This window comes from Poecilia reticulata, linkage group LG11, assembly GCF_000633615.1.
Source record: "Poecilia reticulata strain Guanapo linkage group LG11, Guppy_female_1.0+MT, whole genome shotgun sequence".
Lineage (NCBI taxonomy): Eukaryota > Metazoa > Chordata > Actinopteri > Cyprinodontiformes > Poeciliidae > Poecilia > Poecilia reticulata.
The window spans coordinates 7,000,068-7,011,681 of NC_024341.1; the positions used below are offsets into that span (position 1 = coordinate 7,000,068).

Consider the following 11,614-nt stretch of genomic DNA (forward strand, 5'->3'; position numbering starts at 1 on the left):
AGCTGAACTAATGAGCCATACAGAATGCCGAGTTTTCATCGATTTCAGAGAAACATACATGATCTTACCACAAGATTTGACAAAAGTGCCCATTACCTCATGTCTGTGTTATGCAGCATGTATAAATATTTAGTTTCCATCGTGTTACCTTGGCGATTTAAATAAGCAACCTTGTCTGAACATTTCTTCATCATTACCTAGCGTACTAGGTCAAAGGGCATTTTTGCAACCTTGCTGGGTTTCCTGTCAGATCAAGAGGCCAGAAACATTCCCTTATGGTCTTACTAGTGCAGCCAATGAGGCAGAACGGAAACCAAGTCCAAATTTTAAAAACGTTTGCTTATCTAATAATTACAATGCGCTGAGAAGCTCTTCATTTATGTCAGCCTAAAACCAACAAAACAGTGTCCTGTCTTATATTGGTCACATTGACCTGTGTTATCTGATCTGAATGGACATGTTGAAATGTCACTGCAGGGAAGTGGGCTGGGTTTTGTTGCAGGCAATGGGTGACAGACTGGCGATGGGTCAGCGGTCCATCCCAGACAAGAAGAGGTTACTGAATAACAACCTCCATGCCTTTTGGTTCACTTCAGCACATCCCATTATGCAGCTGCACTGTTGTATGAAAGGAGGAATTCAAAGTTAACTTGGGATCTCGTCTCTGTGCTCAGTTAGTTTTACAGGACAGCAATAACCACATTGTACTCTTAAATCCGTGTGATTTGGGGTTGTTGATTAATGTGTTTGCCATTAACGATGTTCTGTGTGACCTCGTGTCTTTCTGTTGATTCTTCTGTTGCTTATGTTCTGTTTATTGATCTGGATTCCTATTTTTTATTTTTGGACATTTTCAATTACTGTTGTGCCATCTGAAGATCTCAGATTAAAGGCCTGGAAGACGAGTACACTGATAAAATACTGCTCCAGCGTCTTTTCAGAACCCAGAAACACTGTAATGTAGAGAACAATGTGTATAATATGCCTGGCCTGATGAAAGTTTTTTTGTAAGATGAAAAAAAAAATGACCATGATATTTCAAAATCAAACCAAAACCATTGCTGGATAGTTTAATTTTTTCTTTTCTTTTTTTTGTTTTTGCAGACACAAAAACACACAGGGGAAAAAAAAAATCTGCAAATATTTGCTTAAAGTTAACAGACGAATTCTGTCACATGCAAACAGAGCTTTAGATTTTTTTTTTTAATCCTGAGACTTTTATGAACTTCTACAGTTCCTCAAGGTGAAGCCAGACATGACATTGTCCACTTTCCTAATGTGGGAAGGCGTAGGCATGGTGACGACTCGCTTCATATAGCAGCGGTGCCTGCAACACAAAAAACAACAATTCATATATCGCTGCTGTAGCCAAGTACCAACATTTGATGACTGCAGACAGCGTACCGATTTTCGGGGTGGAAGAAGCTCCCGTTGTGGTAGGTGTAGAACTGACAGTTGGGGTCCTCTGTGCACTTCTCCTGGCAGATGTCCACAAAGTTCACCACCTCAGAGCGAAAGTCCAAGCCACGAAACTCAATGTCTCTGTAGGTCAGCTTGGCCCAGCCTGTCAGCAAAAGTAGTTTTTAATGGTTAGATTTTGACAGCAAACTTCTTCAGGAACATGTTGAGAAAAACAGCAGCTTCCTAGAATGGAAATAGTTCAAAATGTTTGGCACAAGAAGTGCATTTTAACTCTAATACTTTGAAATAATATCATTACATTTTATTGTAAATGAGGAAGATTAGGGAAGTTAAGTACACTAAAGAGCTTCAGTCTCTGTAAATTAATTGGCTGAGCTTAAAAATCAATCTGTGATAATTGACTATTATTTGCTAAAATGTAGTTGTGAAAAAACTGAGATTGAATTCATAGCTTCAGATTGCAAGTATGCTAAAACAAGAATCAAGGATGATTATTATATTTGCACTTTTACAAAATACTCTTGCGCTATTTTCTTTTGAGCTTAAATACAATTATAAAACCATTTAAAGTCTTTCAAATTTTCAATGCTGAAATTGTCAAATTAAATTTTATTAAATTCCCTTTCTTAATGAAGTTGCATAAATACGTTAGATCTATGATCTGTGTAAAAAGTCAAGCTTTTATTGGAGGCCCCTTATGGTTTCTGGGCTCTAAGCAGCAGCTTAGTTTGCTTATGTCTTGGGCTGGCTTTAAGTAGCACTAATGTTAAACGCTATTAAAATCAAACCAATACAGATGAAGAGTTTAGCTATGTAGCTCTATTCACAAAGCAATTCAATTTGAAGACAAGGAAAGATTAATGTGACAATTTTTGTCTCTGTGGAAGCAAAACTGCCATAGATTCTGACCACAAATGCAGCAAAATGAAGACGGATGAGTTTTAAACTGTGTTGCTCGTACTCTCATCAATCTGACAGAGGTGAGATGAAATTCCTGACGTGAAGTTGCTTTTCGTTTTGGCCACCATGCTGTTTGGATTGTTCTTCAAGAAACACCTGAAGTCGTTACTGTAAAATATAAGGCATCAGTGAAAACCTTTAAAGTTTCTCTAAAGTAATCAAAGGATCAAAACAAATCAAAACCACGATCTATAAATATTTTAGACAGTCTCATACTCCCCACCTGCTGAACGAGAAGTAGGTACACAGTGGATGTACGGAGCACAGGAACTGACAATGTTCGGGAGAGACGGCTTGTGATTCCAGGAAGTCATTTCCTCTGAACTCGGTGTTTGAAAAAAGATGGCTCTGACAAACTGCGTGAAACACAGAATAAAGGTGATATGGAGGCAAAAACGTTGATGTACATTACGTCGCCACGGAGACACTCCAGTCGTCTGCGTACCTGTGGCAAAGTGTTGAGTGAGTTGTGGTTTCTGGGAGAATCCAGAAATGACTCCAGACTTTAGCACGACAGCAACAGGTCTGGGCACAAACCAGCTGAATTTAAGGTGGCACTTGTACCTAGAACAGAGGGAACAACAAAGTTTTCTAAAAGGAACAGCCGATCTTGTCACTGGATTCACACAAAAAGAAAACAAACAGTTTCGAGGTGGTTCAGCAGTGTACCAGGCCATCCTAGGGCCAAGGTTTGGTGATCAATTTTGTAGTTATATCATCATAACTGATTGAGTCTTTCAGGGATTGGTTGTCCTTAGTGACTCCTAAAGCAGCAGACGGGTAGCAGGTGAGCAAAAGCTTCTGTAGTTGGAGGAACATGGGAGGACCCAGACTCAGGATATGATGGGTTGATTATTTCCGTAATCCATGTGCTATGTGGACATCTCTACCAAAGATCTGCTCTTGACGTACCAACCTTCCAGGCCTCTCACGTCTTCTGGTTCTGGCTCTGGCTTTGGTATGGAAATACATCACCCATACCAAACAAATAAACAACAACATTGATATTGTTGGGTAGTTCAGATTTACCTGACATCTGGAGATGAGAAGTTCCCTGTTACAAACGTAAAGAACTGACACATGGGATCGAGCGTGCAGACCCTCTGACACTCCTCAAAGTTCGCAGTGAAAAAGGTTTCGTAATCCTCACCATGGAATTCCACATCCTCAAAAACCTGAGGAAAACAAAGCGCTGGAACCATGGCGACAGAAATATGGTCAACAAGCATTAGAGAAATCTAGACGCGCATGGGTTTTGTGGGGGCAGGGGGACAAGTAAGAGAGTCACAGCTTTATGATTATGTTCACTCAGGAGTTTTGTTTTGTAGAAAAAAAAACAATAAGCATTTTTACAATAAATTTTCATCACCACATTAACATGGGAACAATATATACCACACCAAATGATTTACAGCTACAGTGTTGTAAAATGTAAGTGAACTTACTCGGCTCCAGATTGCAGGTTTTGAGAGAATAGCCAGAAGTGACGCCCAGCAGTAAAACCTGAGACTGTGGGTGTCCAGAAGAACTTGATTTCATGTAGCATCGAAAACTCCTGAAAAGAGAAGAAGAAAAAAATGTGTTTTTAAATATATTAACAATTTTCTTTAGTACTTGAGTGTTTTATTGAGAATATTCTGCCTGCCAGCTCTGGGAAAATGAAATAGTAAGTTAAAAATATTTCTTTCCAAAGCCTGTGTAGCTTTTTTAAAAATGCATTTCAAGCTATTTTAATATAAAATTGTGCACAGTGTCTTGATGAAATGTTTTATTTGTGTTTTTATAGGCATCGTTGCCCCTCATACCCTGACGACTTCTCAGGCCGATTGTAGCTGAAGAAGAGGCAGGATGGGTGCTGGGTGCAAAGCTCTTGACAATGCTCCACAGACGGAGAGTACATATCTACTACGTCTGACCCGGGAAAATCCACATTTAGCAGAAAACCTTGAATACATGCTGAGGAAATTGGGGAGAAAAAAGATTATTGTATGTACAATTAAAATAAAAAAAGGTGGAGTTAGTAAAACATAATTCACACCTGGGGATCCGGGGGAACGCAATATCTGTGTGCAAAAAGTGTACATTACCTTGAGTTGGAGAAAGGCAGACTACCAGCAGCAGGAAAACTCTCACAAAACAGGACTCCATCTTCTTCTGCAGATGGTAAACAGAAAAAGTGAGGCTGCTCTCATCCGAGAGATGGTTAAGTAACAGATTTATTAAACACGGGTGGGGCAAAGGGCAGTTTTGCAACTCTCAGTGGATGACTCTGAGAAGTCAAACAAAGTCCTTTTAAAGCTAAAAGATGAAAACTGTATTCCAAAATTTCACCAAAAAAACCCCCAACCTAATCCTGGATTGTAATGGTGATAAATGTACTAAGTTTATCATATACCCACCCATATGGTTTACCTTGTTGGAAATGCTAAAACTTACATGACCTGCTCTTGTGTTATGGGTCAGACTGATCTTGTTTAATTGAACAGGATGACATGACATAATAAGTTGATGGTGGGGGTCAAGGGGGTTGTGAGTCAAATTTGTAGCCTATCCCAGCATTCAGTGGGTGGGAGAAAGGCTGCAGCCTGGGCAAGCAGCCAGTTCAGCACTGATAAGGGGAAGAATTGAATAAGCAACTAAACCAAACTAAAAATTATGTAAAATAGAGACTGTGTTGCAGTTTGTCTGTTGTTTGTACCAGTTTGTACCATTAAGATACACATTTTTCTTTCAAATTTTTATAATGCAGAATTTGCTGTTCATGATTTTCGCTGATGACAAGCACTGTTGAGATGTTGATTTCATTTTCCAGAGGGACTTGGCACCTGTTCACCTCGCCAAAATACCAATAAGTGACCTTAGAATCACTGGTCACTTATTGACCAGTGAAGTAGCGTGACCCTGTTGTGTTGTTAAGAGAACGACAACAGACACCAGAACCAACAAGACTGTCAACATTTTGACAAATAGATCAATTTACAGTCCATAAAGTGGCATCCTGTTGAAGAAATAAACAACTTTTCTACAGTTTGAGTTGTTAAAAACTGGATATTCTCAAAATAAATTCTGAGCAAAACAGAATCAGTGATGTTCACTTTAGGGTTGTCTGACATTCTAATGTATATTTTAGAGATTATTTTTTAACTGCATGAAGTTCTTTCAAAACCCTACGACACAGTTTTTGTTCAGTGATTTTTCTACCTTGTCTGAAAACTTTATGACAACTTTTAATGTCACTGAACTAAAATTTAAACGGTTTCCGTCCTTTTTCTCCAGATTTGCTGTCTGTTGTCTTAATAGCACAAAAACATGTTTGTATGTATTTATACTTTCATTATCTTAATTTGAAAAGACCTACAAAAACCTACAATGAAGGAATTAAAAGGATCCATAATCTACTTTATATCACCTCATCTAAGAATCAATGCAGCAAAATGACATTTGTTATGTAGTCTAAAAAAAAAAGAACTAAAGAGAAATTATTCAATCAAACCCGATTTTGAACATCTATTATTTCTGCAGCTACAAATTTTGCACATCAACCCCACCCAGTCTGTTCCTTACAGAATGCTGCGTTTGTAGAATGACAGGACTGGCTGCTGCTGGCTTGTTGGTGTCCTCACAAATCAACTAAGATGAAGATTCTTCTCATTTTAGTGGGTTTGCTTCACTTCTGCAATGTCAGTCTTGGAGAGGATAATATTCATTAATGCACTTTTCTTGTGGTGTTTTAATTTGATGCACTAAATGTTCAATGTAGTTATTTGTCTGGAGCATTACAGCTTATATTTATTCAAAGTTGCAGTTTTACATTCCTATGTATAAACTCACTGTAGTCTGAGTGCAATCATACTGACATTTTTATTTATTTTTTGCTCTTGTTCTGTCAAATGTTTGGAGAATTTGGACTTAATTAACATAGTCTTTTATTCGAAATACTTCTAACCAGTCACGTGTTTTACATTGTGGTGACGGTGAGAGTTCGATTAAAGAACTGCTGGGAAATAAAAAGTTATTTTACCAAAGTCAGTGGTAAAACCTCTGAGAATAGTTGATAAAAAATAAGTCATGTGTTGGTCTTTTTAAAGCCTTATCAATAAAATGATGCCAGTGAATCCAACATCGAAAGGAAATAGAAAATGCTCTATTTCCAATTATGAATAATGATGAATAAAAGATTTTGAGTTTGTAATGAATCTCAGTGCTGCATAAAACATCGTGTCCAAAGCATGAAGACCCTGAGAAGCATATATAAGATGTCACAATAATACAACATAATAAAAAAAAAAAATCAGCATTTACAGGTTGATTTAAAAAAAAAAATTCTCTTCAAAAGACAATACTTAATTGTATATAAAAAAAGGACTTATTTCAATTTCAACTCGTTTATGTTTAATTTGTTTACCCAGAGAAAAGCTCATCGGTTTAGTTTTCTTAGAATTTAATCCCAATTCTGGAGTGACCAAGTTATGCTCAAAAATATTAAGTGTAGACTGTACGTTGGTGATTATTTGAGATAATTTAGAATGGTAAAGAACAGCATCATCAGCTTAGTAATGCTATTTTGCACATTTTCTATGTATTCTGTTTGTTTATTTGACCACCATCCAAGAAACTCAGCAGGATCTCATCAATTACAAAGCAAGTCACCATAACACTGGCAGTTTGGTCTCGCATTGGACAAAGCAGACGAACTTGAAGCTTCAAGAATAACCCAGACATGTACTCTATTGAAAACTCATGCACCATGCTTGGATCAAATCAAATAAGCAGTATCGATGTCGACAAGAAAAATGGTTGAATAGTGTGCAATTTTCCACACCCTTGTAATCCATATTCCCATTGCTAGCCTTTCTGTAACGGATAAAGAAAAATATTGGATTACATGAGATTAGCTTTATTGTTATTGCATAAATATGATGCTTTTTAGGATGATGAACACAGAGGTGATGGCATAAAAACCAAACAATCAAACAATTTTGCTCTTATATGATCAGAATTGTTTTTGTCACATGCTTCCTGATTCCCATACACCAGGCCCAAACTTCAAATGGGAGTCCTCATTGTTTTCTGAAAACATGACCTTTGTTGTATCAGTTTACGGATATTAATCCGAATTTTGATCCAATAAGTCAGGATTTCTTTCCAAAGAAATTTAGATTTTTTCAGGGCATAAAAATAAGGTGGCTAATTTTTTTTTTGCAATTTAAAAAAAATTTTTTTAGGATTTGTCCAAGTGTCCACTTATGTGGACAACATGCACCTATGTCTTTTCAACTAATGAAATGCTGTATATTATAATGTGAATATATTTTGACATTAGTTAACAGAATGCATAAATATATGACATTGTATTCAACTCTCATCCTAGTCTAATGTTCACTACTATCTGATCCTGTAATTCAGTCCCTCTCATTCAACCGCTTGATCTCATTTTAGTCTTATTCTGGCTCCTTCTCACGCAGTATGATTTTATTATGGAGACTTTTAATTTGATAAAACTAACAACACTGAATATGACATTTCACCCATTCTGTTGTATTCTGTAACATAACAGTACAGTTTCTTCAGTTTCAGACATAGGATACAGGTGTATTTAGTTTTGTCTGCAGGTTGGATCATTGCATGTTGATATTTTTGGCTGTAGTGAGATAGGACCAGTGTTCTTCAGACTTCAGCCTGATCTCCAGTGGTGTCCAAAGTCGGTCCTGGAGGAACATCATCCTGCATGTCTTAGTTCTCTCAAATAATCAAATGGTGGCTCATTAGAAGAGCTCAGGAGAAACAATGAGGAGGAAGTTGCTACCACCAGGCAGAGAACTAGAACATACAGGATGCTGGACCTCAAGAACCAACTTTGGACACCACTGCCTTGGACACCGGTCTGCATGGTTACTGGCACTTTTGAACTTTTGTAGAGTATTGCTTTTATTGTCTTTGATTTGAAATAATGCTAGGTTAAACAAATATGTTACTTGGTGTCAAACGTAGTGTTATTTTATCTTGCAGGTTTTACAACTTACAGCTATGATTAGCTTTATTTTACATTGATATATGGTCTTGCTATGGTCTTGATTGTTTGTACAAACTTTACATTTCACAAAACACTGATAAGACATCTCTAGCAGAGTTTTTTGACATCCAATATGAAAATATCTACGTAGTGAAAAAGCCTATTGATTTAACATGGTTACTCTCCTCTTGCGTACAGTGATGTGCTTTATTTTTATTTTTGAAACAACACAATGTGCCTCCAGTAGATCTTGTACCATGTAAATTTTAATGATGAGTCAGCATGACCAAAAAGAGTCATTTTTTTGGTCCCAGTCCAGCCCTGGTCACACCCCCATCAAACACATAAATATGACCTGCAGTCGTGTTCCTCAGGTAGTTCTTGACATCGCTGTCTGCTGCTGTTTCCACAGAGACCTTCCTGGCTGACTGACTGACAAGATGAAGACTCTCTTCATTTTCGTGGCCCTGCTCTACTTCTGTGCTGGCAGCTTTGGTAAGAGTTGTATATTAAGTCCAGGTGTAAGTATTTTTGTTTTAATGTTAATACTAGGTAAAATATTTTTTTCTTCAGGATGTGACCCAGGACTTTTGTTGGATTGGGATTTTCCAGGTTCAGACATCAAAACCCTTTTCTCTCCGGATGCTGAACACTGTCAGCACCTCTGCACCCAGGAGGCGTCTTGCCTCTTTTGGGCGTTTATTGGTCCTTACTGCATGGTTGATAACAGGTACACAACGACCAACAGAGATGAACATGTTTTCTTTGTTTCAGTGCTGAAAAACTCTGCAAAGAGAAGCAACACATTTTTTTTACACCTGTAGCAGATTTAGACTTCAAATTATTTCATTCCATGTTTTATATGCTATGAGATAAGTATTTTGAAAAGTGTCATTAGACATGATAAAAGGAGCATCATCTTTTGTTTGTGTTTGTTTTTTAAGAAAAAAAAAGTCTCTGTTTTTATTTACTTTTTTAATAATAAAAAAACGTGAATAATAATGTAAATAAATCAATGTAAAAATCTTCAATGACTTTAAATGTTCCTGGCCAACGTTTTTACAAGTTTCTCCTGGTATTTTCAGGATTGGACCTTCTTGATGAGCTCAAAACTACTGAAGTTTGAAAAGCTACAGAAGGAATAATATGTTTGGGAAATTAAAAGATGAATTCAAATCTAAATCCAACAAAAAACATCAACTGTTGCTGGTTAAACTGTATATATGTAATACAATTTATTTTAAGAAATGCAGTGCTCTAACGGTATATAATTATATTTAAAACAAAGAAGGTCCCTTATTTTACATCAAAAGGCAACAGGACAAAGACATTGATAGGTATTTTCTTAACATACATACAAAAGAACCACAGACAAAGTTTATTAGTTTTCAACCAAGCTTTTGCAAAAGCGAGAAGATTCAGCGACCTGCTTCTCACTGGGTGTTCTGTCGACCTTCAGCTCGTCTTTTATTAGCAGGGAAGGGAGAGATAAAAAAGAAAACAAGTTTTGTCCTTGCACACAGTTCACCTAGTTCTTTCTCATGAGGGCAGGGGGAAGATGGAACATCCTGTTAGAGATAACCATGCTACAGAGACAGTCTGAAAGTGTGGGAAGACACAAGTTTCAACCTAGTATCAGCTCACACACACACACAGTAGAAAGCTAAAACTTTTAAGTGAGAAACAAACCAGTAATATTAGAGTCATAACACATAATAATTCTAACAGGCATGAATGACTAAACAAGATAATATGGAACGTTTGTCTGTTTTAGAAATATCAAGATTGCCCTCGATGGAACTGAATAACATATTGTCCTGAGCTCATTGACCTCACTTCCCGTCTTCTCACCAGACACTACCACTGCTTCCTTAAGGCCACGCCCTCAGGAAAACCGGAAAAACAGAATCCCAAGCAGGGCACCACTGCTGGTTATTCTCTAAAGTCCTGCAATCCACTACCGAGTAAGCACACAGCYATTTATAACATTTGACATGTATCAAATGGTAATAAAGTAGTAAAACGTTTCACTGTTGTTTACTTCCTGGTAGCTCCATCACTATCCAAAGTTTATGAGGATGTGGACTTCCCCGGAGCAGATTACAGAGCCTTATTCACAGCAGACTACCAGGCGTGTCAGAAAGCCTGCACTGAGGATCCYTTCTGTCAGTTCTTCACTTTCATCAATGGGAAGTTTAGCGACACAACTATCCGGTAGCGTAGCAGAAGTTAAAAAATATTTTCTGCTTTGACTGTAGACATTCTGCAAGTCTGACAAACCTATTTGTGCTCAGGTACAAGTGCCACCTTAAATACAGCTGGTCAGTAGCAAGAACACCAGCTGTCACAGCTGTTGCTGACAGAATATCTGGATTTTCTCGTGAATTACAAATAATTCCATCCTATCAAACAGGTAATCAAMCCCTCTCTAACAAGATAATAATAATATCAGGATGTCATCCYTCAGCCTTYTAACTGTACTGTTTGCCTCCTACAGAGTGCCAGCAGACACTTTTCCCAAACATTAACTTTCCTGGTTCCGACATCGAGGTTCACCAAGCTGGTTCTCCTGAACTCTGTCAGGTGTTGTGCTCCGCTCACCCAAAATGCACTTACTTCTCTTTTGTCAGGTGAACAATGTTGGTTTTACTTTCAAACATAAAGAATAGACGATAGCAAGAGAAAATATTGGAGACCTTTTTAACAGAATGAAAAACACATCTTTTGTTTCCCTAGCAACGAATTTAAATGTTATCTGAAGAACAATCCAAATACAATGGCCCCCAAAGATGGGATTGGTATCACATCTGGGCTGCCATCCCGATCCTGTCCGCTGCGTAACGGTATGTATGCAAYGCAAAACTAGCTTTAGCATTTAGCGAAAAGTCATGCTGGAAGAAAAAACACACAGTCTCTGTCAGATGGTCCTGTTAGCTTAAAATATTTAATTTCATTTCTGAAAACTTCCTGTTCCAGAGACGAATCCATTCTCACCAGGTCATGTTAAAATGTATGAAGGAGTGGATTTCCCAAACTCTGACATTCGCTATTTTTCACTGAATGTCGCTGAGTCGTGTGAGAACGCCTGCACCTCGGACCCCAACTGCCAGTTCTACAGCTTCATTACCACAAGGTTCAACAACACTCATACATTTAAACAAAACTCAATGTTAGCTAGAATTCAGTAAACAGATCCATCTTAATTATTTGTATTTTATT

At 37.6% G+C, this 11,614-nt stretch overlaps 2 protein-coding genes across 2 annotated transcripts in view; one reads left to right on the plus strand and one right to left on the minus strand.

Annotated features, from left to right (window-relative positions):
* Positions 1-1,069: 1,069 nt before the first annotated feature.
* Positions 1,070-4,577, minus strand: LOC103472120 (plasma kallikrein-like). Its single transcript, XM_008421509.1, has 9 exons — positions 4,470-4,577; positions 4,188-4,338; positions 3,828-3,937; positions 3,412-3,574; positions 2,828-2,946; positions 2,606-2,738; positions 2,384-2,490; positions 1,405-1,564; positions 1,070-1,327 (listed from the first exon to the last, which is right to left on the minus strand). The coding sequence occupies exons 1-9, from the start codon at positions 4,528-4,530 to the stop codon at positions 1,219-1,221; spliced, it is 1,113 nt and encodes a 370-aa protein (XP_008419731.1). The 5' UTR covers positions 4,531-4,577; the 3' UTR covers positions 1,070-1,218.
* A 4,190-nt stretch (positions 4,578-8,767) lies between these two features.
* LOC103472122 (plasma kallikrein-like) overlaps positions 8,768-11,614 on the plus strand; it is a 6,456-nt gene continuing 3,609 nt past the window's right edge. Inside the window, exons 1-8 of the mRNA XM_008421510.2 lie at positions 8,768-8,890; positions 8,969-9,125; positions 10,250-10,359; positions 10,447-10,609; positions 10,690-10,808; positions 10,893-11,025; positions 11,132-11,238; positions 11,372-11,528. Coding sequence (XP_008419732.1) covers positions 8,836-8,890; positions 8,969-9,125; positions 10,250-10,359; positions 10,447-10,609; positions 10,690-10,808; positions 10,893-11,025; positions 11,132-11,238; positions 11,372-11,528 — 1,001 coding nt within the window. The 5' untranslated portion in view covers positions 8,768-8,835. The remainder of the gene's footprint in view (positions 8,891-8,968; positions 9,126-10,249; positions 10,360-10,446; positions 10,610-10,689; positions 10,809-10,892; positions 11,026-11,131; positions 11,239-11,371; positions 11,529-11,614) is intronic.

What these genes read in the sequence shown, in the direction of transcription:
- LOC103472120 (XM_008421509.1), bottom strand. Translation starts at nt 4,530, where the DNA reads ATGGAGTCCTGTTTTGTGAGAGTTTTCCTGCTGCTGGTAGTCTGCCTT. An exon ending in ACCTACTTCTCGTTCAGCAG is followed by an intron (nt 2,491 to 2,605) that starts GTGGGGAGTATG and finishes TATATTTTACAG; the next exon opens with TAACGACTTCAGGTGTTTCT. An exon ending in TTCTTCCACCCCGAAAATCG is followed by an intron (nt 1,328 to 1,404) that starts GTACGCTGTCTG and finishes TTTGTGTTGCAG; the next exon opens with GCACCGCTGCTATATGAAGC.